The 20204-nt window shown below is 32.7% G+C and overlaps 3 protein-coding genes across 4 annotated transcripts; all 3 read left to right on the forward strand.

Annotated features, from left to right (window-relative positions):
* The first annotated feature begins 288 nt into the window (after positions 1–288).
* LOC122604634 lies at positions 289–3248 on the forward strand. The gene is made up of 5 exons (XM_043777508.1): positions 289–343; positions 567–1070; positions 1255–1386; positions 1494–2389; positions 2499–3248. The coding sequence occupies exons 1-5, from the start codon at positions 289–291 to the stop codon at positions 3135–3137; spliced, it is 2226 nt and encodes a 741-aa protein (XP_043633443.1). The 3' UTR covers positions 3138–3248.
* A 1761-nt stretch (positions 3249–5009) lies between these two features.
* Positions 5010–10381, forward strand: LOC122603964. Of its 2 annotated transcripts, none has more exons than XM_043776833.1 (6): positions 5010–5170; positions 5314–5539; positions 7311–7820; positions 8023–8151; positions 8633–9540; positions 9639–10381. In XM_043776833.1, the coding sequence occupies exons 2-6, from the start codon at positions 5314–5316 to the stop codon at positions 10269–10271; spliced, it is 2406 nt and encodes an 801-aa protein (XP_043632768.1). In that variant the 5' UTR covers positions 5010–5170; the 3' UTR covers positions 10272–10381. The 2 variants fall into 2 exon arrangements, with proteins under 2 accessions (XP_043632768.1, XP_043632769.1); XM_043776834.1 differs by having other exon boundaries at positions 5326–5539.
* Positions 10382–19264: 8883 nt separating this feature from the next.
* On the forward strand, positions 19265–19717 carry LOC122604635. The gene has a single exon (XM_043777509.1). It carries the CDS (start codon positions 19265–19267, stop codon positions 19715–19717), a length of 453 nt encoding a protein of 150 aa, XP_043633444.1.
* Positions 19718–20204: the final 487 nt, after the last annotated feature.

A 20204-nucleotide genomic window follows, 5' to 3' on the forward strand; every position in this document is an offset into this window, starting at 1 on the left:
ACCTAATGAGCAGATAATTGTATGTTACAATATTTTAAATTAAATCAAAAAAATATCAAGGTCTTAGTTGCAAGATTGGTCCCTGTCGGTTTTTCCGTTTTAACAATGGGGTCCATATTGTATGAATTATAGCAGATAATTATATGCTCATTATTTTTACAAAAATTCATCACATCGCCGACCGCAATGAAATTATTTTTACGTTAATAACCACACATTCACCGTCTCACCGCCACTGCATTGTGCGGGCATCAATCTAGTCTAATCGAAGGTACTGCAACTGTCATAATGGAAATGGTTAAGACGTTAAGTTTACTAATTCTAGTAAACATATTTTGTCAGGGTTAGTCATACTATTTTTCCAGGTAATACACATTGTCATAATGCAATTAAAGGCCTCATTTTTAAATTTCAGTTTAGGTCCCATAAATTTCAGGTAATACACATTGATATCTGATCGAAAATATTATAATCATCCTAGCTTGTGTAGGAGTAGAACTGATACTAATAGTCAGAAGATTGATACTTATAGGACCCTAACTATTTTCATTGGAATTACTTAAAAGGATCTAGAGATGATTACCTCAAGATCGGTGTCCCTTTATACGAAGCTTCGGTTAAGTGTGATTGGGATGCTGCTAAAGTCATTCTTAAAAAGAGACCTGAGCTTGTAAGGTTTAGCATCACTGAAAATGGGGAAACTGCACTTCATGTTGCTGCATCTGCAAAAGGTCCTAAACATATGGAAGAGTTTGTGAAACATCTGGTGGGTTTGATGAATCCAGAAGACTTGACTCTTGAAAATGCAAATTCCAACACTGCCCTCTATTTGGCAGCTGCTGCTGGAAACCTTGAAACGGTTAAAATTATGGTAAAACAGAACAAGGTCTTGCTAACAATCCCTGGTGCTGGACGACAAATGTTACCACTCTATGCGGCTGCCTTGTTTGGAAACTATGAAGTGGTCAAGTATCTTTTTTTAATGTCCAATAACTTGGGTGATGAAGAGGGTTGGACGCCTCAGAATCGTGGTTGGCTTGTTGACAAGTGTGCCGAGAATGACATGTTTGGTAAGCATTTTAGCATCGAGTTATTGCACATTGTTAAAACTTATACGCACTTGAAAAGTTAACTTAAGATATGTCCATTGTGAAATGAAAGATCTTGATGGATTCATTTTTCTAGGTTCATTGTTGAATCACAGTTGATCTTGTTATATTTTCTCTCACAAAGTGACTATCAAATCTTTTTCAGAGATTGCATTACAGATAGTGGAACGTTATCCAGAAGTTGGTAGGAATAGTAACGTGCTTCAAATTTTGGCCGGAAAGCCTGAAGCATTTCCTGAAACGAAATCAAATATCTTTGGGAGAACCATAAAGCCAGGTAAACACCTCTACTTACAAGCACCTGAAAAATCAGTAGTCTAGTGAATCTACCTGCAAGGTATAATTAATTTCATTTGGCTTCTTTTTTCTGGTTATTGCGTTTAGTTTGGACATTCATCCGTTCAAAGCTGCTGGGAATATTATGTGAAAAGGAAAAGAATGCATTACCATTACTAAAAGCCGTATGGAATGACATTGTAAAACTTCCCAAGAAGGATATTGATAGGATACTCAGAGGGCCACCAGACTCCATTAAGCAAGACAAGTCGGCTTCGGGAAGGGATATTCAAGCTATACAACTACAAAATCTCATTTCTAAACATGTTGCTGAAATGCTTGCTATTTCCACAAATCCACTCAGAGTGTTGTCGGCTTCGATAAAGCAAGATACCAAGCCAGGTTCTGGAAAGGAGATTGATCAAGCTCTGGAACTGCAAAATCTCATTTCTGAACAGCTTGTAAGCTTGCATGTTCACACCCAGAACATAATCAAAGAGACCCCAGATTCATTATCCCCCGAACTAGAAAAGCTCATTTTAGAACATATTGTTAAAGTAAATGAGAACACTCGGAAGATTATCAAGACACCTCCGAAGGAAAATCAAGCTCAAATTCTACGAAAAGCCATTTACAAACAAGCTTGCAAAATGGATGAAGAAAAAAAGAGAATAATCAACACGGATGCGCATTCTAATCGGGTATTGTTTATTGCTGCAGAAAAGGGAAATACCAACTTTTTAGTTGAGCTTATCCGTCTATATCCCGATCTGATATGGAAGGTAAATGATGAAGGCTTAAGTATATTTCACATTGCTGTCAAAAATCGTCATGAGGGTATATACAACCTGTTGTACGAGATAGGCTCAATGAAAGATATGATAACTCCTCTCAAAGATTCACATGATAACAATATGTTGCACTTAGTTGGGACAAGTGCGGAGGATCTCGATGATACATCAGGAGTTGCATTGCGGATGCAACGAGAGTTATTATGGTTCCGGGTACATTCCTATATTCCTCTCCAAGCTTCCGAGGTTCTGTTTTTTTTATTTAATGATTAGCGTACAATAAAGTAGTCTTTTAACTATTATAATTTGTTTGTGGTAATAGGAAGTGAAGCAAATGATCCCTCCTTCTTATAGAGAAAAGCAAAATAAAGATGGTCTCACGCCACATGAGTTATTCACAACCAAACACAAAGATCTAGTCGCACAGAGTGGCCAGTGGATGAAAGATACCGCTAGTCAATGTATGGTTGTTGCAGCACTCATTGCAACAATAGTATTTGCTGCAGCTTTTACAATTCCGGGTGGATATGACGGGGACAGCGGTCTGCCTATGTTTCAGTCAAAAGCAACCCTTATCGTTTTTGTGGTCGCAGATGCCATTTCTCTATTCTCCTCTTCAGCTTCAATTCTCGTATTCTTAGCTATCCTCACATCTCGTTATGCTGAACGTGATTTCTTGGAATCATTACCCAAAAAGCTAATGTTCGGTTTAGTAACTCTTTTCCTGTCCATAGCGACCATGACAGTTGTTTTTGCGGTCAGCTTCTTCGTTCTTTACCATAAGGGTTTGTTATGGATTCCAATCCTAATCGGTGTAATTGCTGTGATTCCAGTCCTCCTATATGTTAGGCTGCAATATTCTTTGTTTGTCGATGTAATTCGGGCTTCTTATGGCTCTAAGTACATCTTTAAGCCCACGAAACATGTTCTGTATCTGTACTATGAAACCCCCAAAGTGTAACCACTGTCTGTCTGATTGCAGACCCATTTCTGTTTCATATGTCATATGTTACATTTTTTTTACATTACATGTAAACAATTATATATTACAAAGATGAGTATGTTTTGCTAACGTGGTTGTTCTTTATATATTACATGTAAAAATATAGATCTTGGGTGGATGGATAGATTGATGATGATGGTGTAATTATATATATTTTTTTGAAAGCTGAATTTTGCTTGAAACTTTGTGTCTCGATTTAATAACGAGAGGTTTAGCACACGTTGTCTTAATCGGGTCCGCGTTAGAGAGCTCCCTCGAAGTGGAATGCCTATTTCAAATACCCAATGGGAAAAAACCCCTACTAATCCGCCTGAAGGCCCGACGATCAATAGGGTAAACCCTACCCTCTCAGACTTGAACCTGAGTATACCCAAACCAAACCCTCATTGATGGTGTAATTATATAGTGTATATAATAATAAAGATATTATAAGTTTGGAGAGAGAAGCAAATATAATCATGAGAAAGAAGCAAGAAGAAGGTAACCTATTATTATTAGTTATTGGGTCAGCAATTGGTGAACCATGTAAAAAAACTGAAAAATATATGGGTATTACTCATCAATAATCCAGTTCAATGGACAACTATGTAAATAAGGAAAAGTACATTATTCATCCAATGATTAAACCTTTATAAATAATACAGATCTTAATTGAATCAGTACTTGAACACATTGTGATTGTAGAGTTACTAGTATAGTATAAGGGTGGTGATCTCTATCAGATTTTAATAATACATCACTAAACGTGCTTTATGATATTGTATAATATAACATTGTAAAACACCGTATAATATAACATTGTAAAACACATTTGGCTGTGCATTCAAAAATGGGTGGTATACAGTTAGCTTTCCATTGTATAAGTATTAGATTCAGAATGAACCTCACATGTGCAACACGGATTTCAAATGATACAATTATCCGAAAATGTATGTATTTTGATTTTGAAATGAGAAATTATCCAGTGGAGTGGACTAAGAACTCCCAATGGTGATGTCATATCATTTTTAAAACTTTTCTAGTGACACATCATTAGCTACAACTTATCACTTCATATTTTTCTTTTGTCATTATTGAAAAATTTATCATAACTGGAAAAAAATAAAGGAAATAGATGAATGACTTGTATCACTTGTATGAATTGGTATAACTTTCACTTTGCAAACGGACGAAGCCATTGAGAGCCCTCTTATTATAGATATCAGTATCAACTAAATTTTCATTTTGTGAACTGATTTTGATGATCCATTTACACATTTATTAAAAGAAAAAGTAAAAAAATAAAACACTATATTCTCAGAAAAATTCCTTTTATACCAACACAAATACAATTATCAAACATTTATAATCCAACCATCCTCTATATTCATCACAATCTTCGATTCTTCAAAATACTATTATCTCATATCTACTCCAAAAAAATTATTGGAAAGATGTTCAAAAAAAACCTTATTCAAAAGGGATTATTATTAATGGATGTAACTGACCAAATGTCTATGTTATGTAAAGATCATGTATAATGTCTATGTTTTTCAAATCCGGATTATTGGATGTACATCACCAATCAAAAACTTACACGTGTCAGCTTATATGTTTGCCACATATATCCGAGTACATCCAATAACCAAGAATTGAAAGTTCCTTACATTACATAGACATTTTACAAAATCTTCACATAATATAGACATTTTATTATAAGTTACATTCATATGTAATAATCCATATTAAAAAAAGTAATAGTTAAATACTACTCAAGTTGCTACGTATATAACATGTGACTAATTATTTCAATTAAAGTATCAATATTAATATAGTATATGTTATTTTTATTCATAGATGTCTTGTAAATAAGACATAAGATTCATAATTACAAAACTACTCGTACTAGCTAGCCAGTGACGTTGACTTACGAACTTGATCAGAATCTAGAGAAAACATGGCATGCATTTTCAAGTGATCACTTACCAAGCAGTTTTCGTCAATTTACAGAGGTATCCATCCAATCATCATAAGTTAATTTACAGTATTTTAACTAAAAAAGAAAGAAAGAAATTTCGCCCGTTTAGAATTAATGATAAGTATGTATCAATCAATCATTTTTAGTGAGTATATAATATAATAATAATAATGGTAGATGACTGTGCAGATGTCGACCAAGGAAACAACCACCCCAGCTGAAAGTACTCTACCTTCAGCTCCATCGGCATCAACTTCACACATACTCCAGTCAAATATTAATAAAGTCTTAAACAGCCCCAAAGTTCCGGCAGATAATTCTACTCAACAGCCGCAATCGCAGCAGAAGCAGGATAACAAGAATGTGGTTCTACAGAATCTACCTTGTCGAGCTTTACTTAAAGGTATATCAATATTATATTCCTTTATAAAGTTTTACTTCTTAAAGTCTCCAAAATCTAAAGTCAAGATATTGATTTCAACCATTCATTTCCTAAAGTTAATGTAGACCTTAATTTTTTCAGGGATTAGTATAGGGTTTGGTATATGTGAATAAAACTACCGTTGTGTTCATTATAGTAATAAATTTTCAAATCTTGTGCATTGTATTTATCCGACCAATTAAAAGCTGACAAGTGGCAGCTTATATGGTTGTCGGGTTAAGTATCTGGAAATGTAAGTAACTTTTACATTTTTTCTATTGTGTGAATGTAACTTTCATTTGGTTCATTGTATGTAACTAACCCGTTAAATTTGAACGATTAATGTAAAATTTTTATGTTGACCAATCAAAACCTTCAACGTGGCAGCTCATATGGTGTGTCATGTATACACTTTTACATTAATCGTTCAATTTAGCAAGTTAGTTACATATAATGAACCAAATGAAAGTTACATTCACACAATAGGAAAAGTGTAAAAGTTACTTACACCCCAGATACTAAACCCTATGGTTGCCATATATACATGAATACATACAATGCACAAGATTCGAGAGTTCATTACATATAAATAACACAACTTTAGTTTTTTCCACACTATATACATCTGGCTATAGCTAATTACATTCACATAGTATACTGAGATGAAAGTAATTATGGTTGAATGTTCATAATAGGAATGAACCTAAATCTTATTCATTGTATGTAAGTAACATGTTAATTTGTCCTATTCATGTAACAGATTAAAACTGAATAGTTAATCGGTTACCAATTGTTTTTGTTAATAGTTTTCCTTGTGTTTAGTGTCCCAAAATATAAGAAACTATGTACAAATGTGCATTGTGGGTAACAAACTATACACATATGTTCATTGTATCTCATAGCAACCGGGATAAGTACCCCAAAATATAACTAACTATGATCAAATGTATCTAGTAGGAGCGAACTAAGGCTTTCGACATTGTATGTTAACAACTTGGTAAATTGTCCAAATCATGTAACATGGTATACGTGGCAACCCATATGAGTTGCCACGTGCAAGTTTCTGATTGTTCGGTTACATGATCTGAACATGCTTACCAAATTGTCCACATACAATGTCCAAAACTTTAGTTTGTTCCTACTACATTTGGTCATAGTTAGTTACACTCTGGGGTACTTATCTCAATAGCAACTGGATTCAGCCAGTTTATTACATGAATTGTACAAATTAACTAGTTACTTACATACAATGAACATGATTTAAGTTCATTCCTACTATAAACATTCAATCATAGTTACTTACATTTCAAGATACTAATCCCTATTTTACCCAATAAAACTACTTTCAATTCATTTATCACTTTCACTAATTTCCCTTTCTAGCTTCCCTCCTCTTCCATCTCCTTGACCCCCATCTCTCTTCCGCATCTTCCAAAAAACACCATCCGTGCACGCACAAACTTACATACCCGCAAAGATTCGGATGCCATAACAAACTATTGTCGATGTCGATGGTATGAGCAATTAACCTGCTCTTGTGTGTGTATACACACATTATATAAATATACTTTAAAGCATATTCACAAATTATGGGCTAATAAAAAATCCAGATCTCTTTTATAGAAAAATGGTTTGCAAAAGGAAATTTCTAAGGGGTCACTAGGTGTTAATTAAAATCGTATACTTAGTCTTAATGGAAAAGAAGATTGAGATGAATAAGACACTAATTATATTCGTTGGAATTACTTAAAAGGACCTAGAAAAGATTACCTCAAGATCGGTGTCCCTTTATATGAAGCATCTATTAAGTGTGATTGGAAAGCTGCTAAAGCTATTCTTGACAAGAATGAAGAAGAGTTAGTAAGGTATAGCATCACTGAAAACGGAGAAACTGCACTTCATGTTGCTGCATCAGCAAAAGTTCCCCAAAAAAAGGGGGAAGTGTTTGTCAAAAATCTGGTGGGTATGATGAAAAAAGAAGACTTGGCTCTTGAAAATGAAAGTTTCAACACTGCCCTCTATTTGGCAGCTGCTGCTGGAAACCTTGAAACGGTTAAAATTATGGTAGAAAAGAACAGGGACTTGGTGAAAATCCCCGGTGCTGGAAGACAAATGTTGCCACTATATGCGGCTGCCTTGTTTGGATATTATAAGGTAGTGGAGTATCTTTATGGAAAGTCCAGTGACTTGTGTGATGCTGATGGTTGGAATGATACAAATCGTGGCTGGCTTCTTGAGAAATGCGTAGAGAATGACATGTTCGGTAAGCATTTTAACATCTAGTTATTGCTTATAAAATTTTAATTAATAATTTTTAAACTAAAAAACACACATTGATATAAAAACTTCATTAAGATATGTGAAAGAAAAATCTTCATGTATTCAAGTTTCTGAGTTCATTAATGTTTAATTTCGTTGATCTTGTTATATTTTCCCTCACGAAGTGTGACTTGAATCTTTTTTAGATGTTGCATTACAGATAGTGAAAAAGTATCCAAATGTTGGTAGGGGAGCTGTGCTTCGAATTTTGGCTGGAAAGCCCGAAGCATTTTCTGGAAAAAAATCTAATATCTTTCAGAGAACCATAAAGCCAGGTAAACGCCTCTACTTACACATCAATGGTTTTAAAACAAACATTTATAAAATCAGCAGACTAGTGAATGTACTATACCTGCAAATGTGAAACTTATGAAGGTCAATCAGAACAAAATATATGAATCGGAAATCATGAACTTGCTTTTTAATTCACATGTGATTGAAATTGTTCACATTTTACTGATCTTTTGTTCATTCTAATTTGAACCTCCATCACCTTACATATATCATCTATGATTGGACTCAACCATATTTGTATTAACATGTTACTTTATCATTCTCGTAGTCTTTGTAACATTCCTTTATATGCTGTCAATCATGCTACATAGTCCAACTTCATATACTGTAAATTGCAGTGAACAGAAGTACACAAGAAAGTTACTGCTCGTGCATACTAGGAAGTCACTTATTAACATCAATTTTCATTTATTTTAAATACTTGATATAATCAACTTTGGCTTCTCCGTTTATTGCGTGCAGTTTTGGCATTCATCCGTTCAAAGGTGGGAAATTGTGAAAAGGAAAATAAAGCATTACCATTATTAAAAGCCGTCTGGAATGACATTGCAGAACTGCCCAAGAATGACATAGATAGAATACTCAGAGGACCACCAGATCCCATTAAGCAAGACAAGTTGGCTTCTGGAAAGGCTGTTGAAGCTATACAACTACAAAACCTCATTATTGAACATCTTGAGAAAATGCTTGCTATATCCAAAAACACACTTGTAATGCAAGAAACCAAGCCAGTTTCTGGAAAGGAAATTGCTCAAGCTCTGCAACTACAAAAACTCATTTCTGCACAACTCGCGAGCATGCATGTTGAGACCCAAAACATAATCAAAGGGACCCCAGATTCGTTAGCTCTGGAGCTGGAAAAGCTCATTTTTGAACATATTGTGAAACTAAATGAGAACACCCAGAAGATTATTAAGATGGTTATAATTACGAAAGAAAATCAAGCTCAAAGTCTACAAAAGGCAGCTCAAAGTCTACACAAGGCTATAATTGAACATATTTACAGCATGGATAAAGAAAGACAGAGAATAATCAAAAAGCCTGCAAAGGATGCATACTCTAACCGGGTATTGTTTATTGCTGCAGAAATGGGCAATACCAACTTTTTAATTGAGCTTATCCGTCTATATCCCGATCTGATATGGAAGGTAAATGATGACAACCTAACTATATTTCACATTGCTGTCAAAAATCGTCATGAGGGTATCTACAACCTATTGTACGAGATAGGCTCAATGAAAGATATGATAACTCCTCTCAAAGACCCAAATGATAACAATATGCTGCACTTAGTCGGGACTAGTGCGGAGGATCTAGATGATGCATCAGGAGTTGCATTACGGATGCAAAGAGAGTTATTATGGTTCCAGGTACATACATATATCCCTTTCCCAGCTTCCACTTTTCTTTTCTTTAACGATTAGCATACAATAAAGTAGTCTTTTAACTGTTATAGTTTGTGGTATAGGAAGTGAAGCAAATGATCCCTCCTTCTTATAGAGAAAGGAAAAATAAAGATGGCCTAACGCCACATGAGTTATTTACAGTTAAACACAAAGATCTAGTTACAGAAAGTGGGCAGTGGATGAAAGAAACGGCTAATCAATGTATGGTTGTCGCAGCACTTATTGCAACCATAGTGTTTGCTGCAGCCTTTACAATTCCGGGTGGATATGACCAGAACACTGGTCTGCCTATGTTTCAGTCAAAAGCAACCCTTATAGTTTTCGTTGTCGCAGATGCCATTTCTCTATTCTCCTCTTCAGCTTCAATTCTCATATTCTTAGCTATCCTCACGTCTCGTTATGCTGAACGTGACTTCCAGGAATCATTACCCAAAAAGCTAATGTTTGGTATTGCTACTCTTTTCCTGTCTATAACAACCATGACAGTCGTTTTTGGGGTTAGTTTCTTCGTACTTTACCATAGGGGGTTGTTATGGATTCCAATCCTAATCGGTGTACTTGCTGTGATGCCAGTCCTCCTATATGTTAGGCTGCAATATTCTTTGTTCATCGATGTAATTCGGGCTACTTATGGTTCTAAGTACCTCTTTAATCCCACAAAACATGTTATGTACTATGAAAACCCCAAAGTGTAACCATCGTCTATCTGATTGCAGACAGACTTCTGTTTGATATGTCATATGTAACATTTTTCCACATCACATGTAAACAATTATGTATTCAAAAGATGATTATGTTTTGCTAACTTGGTTGGTTCTTTATGCTACTAAAATGCAACCTTTTCTTTTAGCGTGTTTACACATTACACTCTATGGCCCAATTTTCTCTTCAGTTGGGGGCATCTACAGTTCTACACTTTACCCATGAGGCGGGGGTCCAGTAATCCGTTTGACCTTTGTGGGGTTTTTCTTAGAATAGAGCTATATGAGGATTTAAATAAGGGTAATGAATCTTGTTTAGCTTAAAAATTCTCCAATTAATAGGATTGTGACATGGAGAAAATCAGGGGTGAAATTATAAAAGATAATTAGTAGATTACATGTATTAACAAGTGGATATATTAGTAGGATTGGTTAGAAGGATTTATCATTTTCCTATAAATAAAGGACGCCAAAGGGGTTATAACTTATAAAAGGGTAGCTAGATGAATGTCAAATATATTTGACGGGACATTGAATCTCGATAAATTTTGGTTTTGATATTAAGGTGTTAATACCCGTATACTCCGTATATTTTAAAGATTACAAAAATGGTACCCGTGCATTGCGGCGGTGATGGAGGTGATAACGGGGTGGTGATGTAATGGCGGCGGTGGTGGTGATGGGGTGATCTACCTGACGGGTTCCGCCCTCGGATTTAAAAATTTGTCAAAAGTATATCGAATGACCACTCTAAAGAAATAGCATGAAATTTTAAGAACACCCATATAATTTTTATAATTTATCAATGTACGATTTTTGAGATAAAAGCTTTTAAATGAATTATAATGATAAAATGATTTATAGAGAAGCAAGAAAAAAAAATTGATTAGTTGAGACTTGAAGATAGAGAATGGGTATTATAGCTATCTAAAGCTATCTTATAAAGTATTTTGCCTTTTTTTAAGAAAAGATGATTTGAACTACCCAAAATACTCTTATTTTTTGTTCACTAATTTAAACATTTCCCCCTAATATATCTATAATAACTTTAAATCTCAACCATTCATTTTTTTCCCCTCCTCAAATCTTAACCATTCATTTTTTCCTATCTATAAATCATTTTATTCCTCTAATTCATTCAAAATCTTTTATCTCAAAAACCGTATATCGATAAATTATAAAAATTGTATAGGTGTTCTTAAACTTTAATGCTCTTTTATTAGAGATGTCATTCGATATACTTTCGACGAATTTTTAAATCCGAGGACGGAGCCCGTACGGCTAAGGCATTTGGCTATCATACTCTATGACTTGACCTATCACCCCCACCATCTCACCGCCGCAACGCGCGGATACTATCTCTCGTTTTAGGTAAATATAAAATAGATGGGAGGGGTATTTTGGGAAAGTACTTAAAATCAATATTGAAAATTTAAGTTCAATGTTAAAAATCTAAAGAAAATTTGCTTTATAATATAATATAAATGTATAACTAGTTAATGTTCTCGGGCGTTGCCCGAGAGACCTTGCTTTCCGAAACCTTATAAAAGTTGTTTCATATTTAAACGTGTGTTTGGAAATGTGTTGTCGTGTACAAATGTAAGATATAATAATTATTTACATAATCAATTTTCTGGATAGTTGAAGGAATAAATAATCTTAATTATGGAGCAATTATATATGATTAATTAAAAATAAAAAATGTGATAACGGAAAAAAATGAAAGCACACAGAATATATACAATTACTTTTACAAAGTAAATGACAAATAAAAACAACCACTATATAATAAATAGTCAAAGCAAAAAAAAATGTACAAAAACAATGACTACCTATTTAAAAGCATAAGTTAATTTGAAAAAAGTCTCCAATGTCAAAAAAGAGTAGAATGACATAAGTATACGAACCACACAAACCATTCTTGTAAAGTTGTATAAAATATAAAGACATTTCATGAAACTAAAAATAAAAAGGATGTACGCACTCCCAAATTTCAAAATTATATATATATATATATATATATATATATATATATATATATATATATATAGTAATGAAGAATGTCCAAAGATGTCAAATCTGTATTTCGGAATGAATTCAAAATATTTGAAATTTTATATATCATCATTTGGAACGAACATTATTTTAAGGGGAAAATGAGATACAGGTTAGAGATCTTTTAAAATAAAAAGCTTTGGGACCTTAAATATGGGATTATATGAAAATTTAAATTACGGGTGTTACACAAACAATGGTCCTAAATACCATTTTTGGATCGGGACCAATATTCGTTTTCGGCAATTTTTAATGTAGTATCGGGGCCGGGAAAGTCATCACTTCTCAAAACCAATGGTTTTCTCACTTTCGTTTTTGGGTTTATACAAATTTAGGTCAAAAGCATTTAGCTCGAGCCTGGCCCGGTTTAGACTAACTATTTTTACCCGATAGGTTAAATCGTCGGGCTTGGTTTTGATTTTCTAGAATTTTCTGGTTGGGGCCAAACGGGTTCAGGTCAGATGATGTTTTAATCCGCTAATTCACAACCTTTTTCTTTAATAAAGTAGTAATATGTTAATCTAGGGATGAGAAAAAAAAACCGAAATCTGAAACCCGACCCGAATCGACCTGCCCGAAGGGCTAACGGGTCAGGTTGCGGGTCCAGCATTTGTTGTATTTTTCGGGTCACGGGTTGCGCGAATTGGGCCTGGCCGGGCCAAGCCAAAAACCAAAAAAAGGTGAAGGAAACCCGTGACCCGTCCACGACCTCCCGAACCCGACCCAAACCGAACCATCATGGGCCGGGTCACGGTTCCGATTTTCGTGTACTTGCGGATCACGGGTTGGGCCGGATCGGGCCATTTACACATCCCTATTTTAATCTTCTTATATAAACTTCAAATAAATACACCATTGAAAAGGAGAATAATGTTTAAATCTGAGTTAAATTAGTTTTGTTTTGTAAGATAGTTTAATTTTTTTTTTATTGATTGAATTTTATTCTAATACGAACAATTAGACAGTGAAATAGTAATAACACATTTCATCTCATGTTAATTTCATTCTTTATTCTAAAAGGCAACATCCATTTCAAATGATACGCAAATGTATTTATATTGATTTTGAAATGAGAGTTATCTATATTATATCAATATCAATTAACTTTTCATACGACTTATTTATTTCATGCGCATCGTTAAGGCCTTAAGGGGGCTTAATGTGGTACTAGGGACACATGATGTCCTTTTTAACTCTTTTTTTTTTTTTGGTTAACTAAAAATAGTTTCTTTGATTGTCATATCGTATCGAATGTTTAGAAAAGGTAACAAAAACTGACTTTTTTTTAGTACATATATTTTTAATTTATTTTCTAGCGAAAACTTTTACAACGAGACTTTAAAAAAGTATAGTTATATTAACTAAACTAGATTATTTTTTCACGTAATACGCGAGATAAACATATTAAATTTGCATTATAACATAATCAAGTACTTATGGATAAAACATGTTAAGATTTTATGATATTATCGTTTAAAAAATGTTTTTTATATCAAAAATGGTTAGTAGGGTTTTTATGCTATATCTTTATAACACGATACCCAATTACCCATGTAATGCGGAAATGGCGTTGGCGACAGGTGATAATGGCGGTTAATATTGGTGGTGGTGACATACACAAATGGAATGTTTTAAATTTCTATGTTTATGGGAATTTGATGGAATGTTTTAAATTCCATCAAATATGAAATGGAAGGAATTTGAATTCCAATTTCAATGAATTCCATGGAATCCCTTCCAACCAAACACTCCCTAAAAGGAAAGTACTATTAGGTAGTGTTTGGTAATGTCTTAATTAAAAGTCATGACTTAATATTAATTTCCTTAATTTATTAAGTCAATCAAATATGTTCTTTGTTGACTTAATAAACAAAATCTATTGTACAATTATCACTTCTATTTCTATAAGGATGGGGTGTTTCAATTTTGATAAAGAAAAAGAGATTTAATAACGTTGTAGTTAAATGTAGTGAGTACCTGCTTGTAACATCTCAAAATTTAAAAGTTATTATTTATATATATAGATTATTATTTATATATTATTATTATTATGTTTGAAAATTATACTAATTTATTAGTTATAAAAGATAAATTTTGTAAATTTACTAATGAAAATCTCTAAGGTTATAATTTAAAAAAGGGATGTGTATTTATAGTTTCATTTATTTATTCGATTTAGATATTTAAAAATATTTGGGCTTTTAAGATTGAAAAATCTAAGTTTTAAGCTCGTCAAATATATTACTTGCTAAATAGATTTATGTGTTACTATATTAAGTCGGAAGTTTATTTAATTTATGACATCAGTTTATTCCTCAAAAAGATATAAATAAAAGGATATAAATATATCGAAGAATAAATGACCTGGCGGTGTAGTGGCGATGGCTGATAGTGGTGGTGGCGACGTCAACAGTGACAGTTGGTGGCAGTGACGATAGGTGGTGGTGGTAGTGCCGGTGACGACAGTAATGTTGTAATTATTGTAACTGATGTAAAAGGAGGTGATGTAGTTATCTTAAGAGTTGATTGATATATGTTACAAAATTTTCATTAAATGCATTATTATAGATATATATTAAGTAAATATATTTAAATTAGTTAAATGAAAGAAATAGTATGGGTAGGTCAATATGTTTTTTTTGAAAAAAAAAAATAGAGGTTAGATTCTCGATTAATAAAACCACTTGGTCTTTAATCAAATGACCAGTTGAGGCCCTCTTTGGAGAAATTGGCGGAAATGATGTTGGCTTGGAGGCCCAAGAGTGAATATTGATTTCCGGTGGTTTTTAATTAGGCATTTGCCTCTGAGCCTGCGAGCGTAGGTGTTATCATTCACGTTCTACAAGAGTGCATTAGTTCCAACTTTCAACATACTACCCAACTTGAATGTCACTGCTAGAATTCCAAACACTTATATGATACATGTTTTTCACAACTTACATATAATCTTGATACAAAAATATTATTTATGAAATAATTTTAATCAATTATTTTTCATGAGATCAATTATTTTTTAGTATGAGTGTTTGACATCAATTTATTTTAAATATGTTTAATCTGAATTATAAAGATGCGATCATACCAAATAATACAGTTTCAAAAGTTTATTTGATAAAAATTAACATTACTATATTGGACAAAATATATTGCAATTGATATTACAAATATTTATAGACAAAAACGGTGGTGGACGTAAATAACAGATTGTTTTATCACTATCAATTCATACGGGTCTTTTAAAAACTCAAATATAAAATTGAATATAAATCACATATAGATACTAAACATGTTACGCTAGTTGTATATTAGGAATAAATCATAATTTTGTAAATTTATCAAAACTAAAATATATATGTAAGAGAGGTATATTTTGTCAAATCATACAAAACATAAGTATTAATATTGTCATTAAACAAAGATAAAATAATTAAATTTGATCTAACGGTTCTAAATCAAAAATTGAAGTCATATAAGGATTCTTATTTGTTTAGGAATGAATTTAAGACCTTATTATATATATATATATATATATATATATATATATATATATATATATATAAAAGTAGTAGTATTGTAGATATTGAAGTGAAAATCAGAGAAGGAGCCAAGATTGGGGCTGACGGACCGTAATACATATACATATCATATATAAAAAACTTAAAAGGGGGTCGTAATACATAGAAGTAAAGCCTGAATGTTAACATAAGAAGATCGTTTTTTATTATAAAGATAGAAATTTCATATTTACACAACATAGATTAATATTAGAGATAAGTATCCTGAAATGTTACAAACTTTGAACGAATGTCTATAGTGTGAAATAACTAAAGTTGTGTTCATTGTATATAATCATCTTTAAATTATGTGTATTGTATGTAAGAATGCATACGTGACAACCATATATAGTTTCCACTTGTTAGTTTTTGATTGGTTGGATATATTTTCTTACATAAAATACACATAATGTAAAGATGATTATATACAATGAGCACAACTTTAATTATTTCGACATTCGTCTAAAGTTTGTTACATTTCAAGATACTAATCCCTTAATATTATATCTACACCTCAATCTAAAACTAATAATATGAGTTTAGCTTTTATTACTTTTAACAAAATAATGACAATAATTAGTTTTCTTGTTAATTTGCTTCTAACTATAGTATAAGAGTATTATTACAATTAATTCAACACATCTATTTTACCGTAGATACGAATTCTAAAATTTAGTAGGATCGAACTATACTCACTTTACACATCTATTTTACCGTAGATACGAATTCTTAAATTGAGTAGGATCGAACTATACTCACTCTATCGTTGCATGTAAAAATTGGCCTCCCTATAGAGTTAATTAGAACTCCTTACGATTTTTAGTGCATATACTAGATTTAAACCCGTGTCAAATAGACGGATGGTTTATGACATATTGAAGATGAAGTTAAATATATGTAATGTTAAAAAAACTGTAGAAAAACAAACCAATGAATTCAAGAATGTAACTAAAGTTATGAAACAACAAAACGATAAATTCAAATATAAATAATGTAAAATTAAAGTATCGGAATGTAAAACCGGAACATTGACGAAACAATTATCTTGTTTGTCTATCAACGTCATATTAAAGCTTATTATTGTAACAGTTTTTCAACAATACTTTAAAAGAAACTTCTTATAGTTTAAGAGATCTATTATAATTAACAATTAACAATGATATAAATCTTATAAACAAAAGAATGAAGTTGAAGTTGTATTAGAGAATCAACATGCTAATTTCATTATACCTCTTACTCATATGTAATTATTATGGTTCAGCATACAAACTCAATCCCGAACAAACCCGAGTGTCAGTACCGCATATCATCATTGAATAACTTCAAAAGCATCTGTATTACAGATCGAACGATTGTAGTTTTAGTAAATTAAAATCAACATACACTTTAAAATTGGAAGAAAAAAAAAATATTAAAGCTATTGCAACTATAAAGAACATAATACTTATGAAGAAACCAAACATCTATATAAAAGAAATTGATCACTTTTTCAAAGAAAAAAGAAAAGGATTTTGTGAGAACATGATATTTTTCTTGCATACGTTTGGAATGTATTATGATTTTTATATCTTGTATATATATCCACTAATTTAGATAGTTATATCAGGTGATTTTTACTTAAATAATATATATCCTCATTCGTAGCATATGATAGATATAAATTTATAGTTACAATCTTAATTATTTAGTCACATGTTGAAATTCTTAATTTAAAGAAATCGGAGATTGTGATTGGTTAATTTAATTTAGATTAGTTGTCTTTTATTTAGTATATATAAAAATAAGAATATTATGTGCTTAATTTTTAAAGTTTTTTTTTGTAAAGCTTAATCAGGGTGTATAAGAATAAATACATCATTATGTTGTTCTAATAAATATTATAAATCCGAACATGATATATCGATTTAATAATAATAAATATAAATAATAATAGGGTTTAGTATCTGGGGATATAAGTAACTTTTACATATTTTCTATTGTGTGAATGTAACTTTCATTTGGTTAATTGTATGTTATAAACCCGTCAAATTGAACGATTAATGTAAAAGTGTATACGTGGCACACCATATGAGCTGCCACGTGGAAGTTTTTGATTGGTCAACCTTAAAATTTTACATTCGTTCAAATTTAGCAGGTCAGTTGCATACAATGAACCAAATGAAAGTTACGTTCACACAATAAAAAAAATGTACAAGTTATTTACACTTCCAGATACTTAACCCATAATAATAATAACAACAACAATAATAATAATATACTCTATATTAAAAATGAAATTATCACACTTTCGCATGTTATTGCAATATAATGAATATGAAAGAGAAGTAAATATATTGAAATTTTTTTTAATAACAAAGAACTGTTAATTATCAAACAAGTAAACAACCAAAGAGGGATTTTTTCCTATTGATCACTTGGGACTGAAAATTGGGGGAAATATGAATAAAGTTGTAAACTGGAACTTCATCTTTGATATTTTCGAGAATAGGTTGGCTATGTGGAAGTCGAGTTGTCTCTCGCTAGCTGGAAGAATTGTTTTGGCTAAAGCTGTCCTTGAATGTTTGCCAACCTATTACTTCTCGTTATTTAAAGTTCCCGAAACAGTGATCAACGGCTTAGAAGCTATCATTAGAAGATTTATTTGGGGAGGTACAAATGACGCAAAGAAAATGCATTGGGTTGCCTGGGACCGAGTCGCTTCACCAGTCAATTTAGGTGGCCTCGGTTTAGGAAAGCTAAAGGATTCAAACACGGCCTTATTATCCAAATGGTTGTGGAGATACCGTAATGAGGAAAAAGCTTTATGGAGGAGGGTCATTGATTCAGTTCACAACACAAAGAGATGTTGGGAACCCCTGCCTATTAACCGGGCAGTAACAGGTGTATGGAAATCTATTGTTAACGAAATTGGCAGAGTCAAAGTCCAAGATACGAGTATAAACCAATTATTCAAGGGTGAGGTTGGAAATGGGACGATGATTAGATTCTGGATTGACATATGGGCATGTAACATCACGCTGAAGGAGAAATTCCCATTGCTATTCAAGTTGGAGAAAAATAAAAAGTGTTGGATCAAGGATCGTTTCTGCAACAACAATGGGACCAGTGCTACTAGCTTTAACTGGTACAGGGAACTAAGCACAGCTAAGGAAATAACAGAATGGCAGGAGCTGTCAAATTTGTTGGTTGGGATCGAATTAAAAAACTCACCAGATAGATGGAGATGGATTGGGGGTGGGGGGGGGGGAGGAAATGTCATTCTCAGTTAAAGGAGTCAAAGATTTCCTTAGAAATGGGAAAGATTTTAGCGATCGTTTTATCTTTGATTGGCCGAAATGGATAACCAAGGACTGTTACATTTTCATGTGGAGGGCATCCATGGATCGGTTACCAACCATGGCTGCCCTTAAGAACAGGAACGTGAGCTTTGATAGGGTCGGCTACGTATCTTGCGATGCTACTAAAGAAACCTTGGAACATATTCTATGCTCTTGCGACTTGGCGATGGCTGTTTGGTACAAGATTGGTGTTTGGTGCAAAGTAAGACCAATCTTCTTTTTCTCAGTGAAAGATATATTTGAAATCGAAGAACACTTGGGTCTTAGAGGGAACACAAAAGAGGTCTTCAAAGGCATTGTTTTTGTGACTTGTTGGTGCCTATGCCGTGCAAGGAATAATAAAAGATTCAATAATGAGGAGACGAATGGTGACAAGGTATTTCAAGAAATAAAGGCGACTAGTTTCTTTTGGTATAAGAATCGATCAAGATGTTGTACAATTAGTTTGGATAGTTGGAATCGGTTTGAAGTTGTAAACAATGTAGCCATGTAATACTTGTTTCCGGCCCACGATTTGTGTGTTCGGATGTTTGTGAATAAAAGTTTACTTTTCAAAAGAAAAAGTGAACAACCAAAGGAAATTCTCGTTTTTTGTTGTCATCATTTGCTATTACTTTAGTCCTGGGTGAATTATATTGAGGGGGGCTAACTGATTATTTTGTTCCATATATAAGGGGGGAGGGAGTGGTCACCCATCCTCCCCCAACACTAACAAATTAGATTTTGCCACCTCAATTTTCCTTACTCTTCCCCCATCTTCCCCAAATCACTGGCGGCAGTTTCCCTCATCTCCACCTCATCATTTCTTTTTCATTTATTTTTAATACTATTTCATTTCTTTTTCATTTATTTTTAATACTATATAAATTTAAAAACTATATAAAATAACAACATTAAGCTTTCATTAAAAGGTAAAACAAATAACATTAAAATAGAAAAACACACATTTCCTACAAATTAAATAGAAAAAACCGGAAAAA

This window comes from Erigeron canadensis, chromosome 6 (assembly GCF_010389155.1).
Source record: "Erigeron canadensis isolate Cc75 chromosome 6, C_canadensis_v1, whole genome shotgun sequence".
Classification (NCBI taxonomy): domain Eukaryota; kingdom Viridiplantae; phylum Streptophyta; class Magnoliopsida; order Asterales; family Asteraceae; genus Erigeron; species Erigeron canadensis.

Coding starts and splice junctions, on each gene's coding strand:
- LOC122604634 (XM_043777508.1), top strand. CDS start 289: ATGGAAATGGTTAAGACGTTAAGTTTACTAATTCTAGTAAACATATTT. Junction 344..566: donor AGTAAACATATTTTGTCAGG/GTTAGTCATACT, acceptor ATTACTTAAAAG/GATCTAGAGATGATTACCTC. Junction 1,071..1,254: donor TGCCGAGAATGACATGTTTG/GTAAGCATTTTA, acceptor AATCTTTTTCAG/AGATTGCATTACAGATAGTG.
- LOC122603964 (XM_043776833.1), top strand. CDS start 5,314: ATGACTGTGCAGATGTCGACCAAGGAAACAACCACCCCAGCTGAAAGT. Junction 5,540..7,310: donor TTGTCGAGCTTTACTTAAAG/GTATATCAATAT, acceptor ATTACTTAAAAG/GACCTAGAAAAGATTACCTC. Junction 7,821..8,022: donor CGTAGAGAATGACATGTTCG/GTAAGCATTTTA, acceptor AATCTTTTTTAG/ATGTTGCATTACAGATAGTG.
- LOC122604635 (XM_043777509.1), top strand. CDS start 19,265: ATGGATCGGTTACCAACCATGGCTGCCCTTAAGAACAGGAACGTGAGC.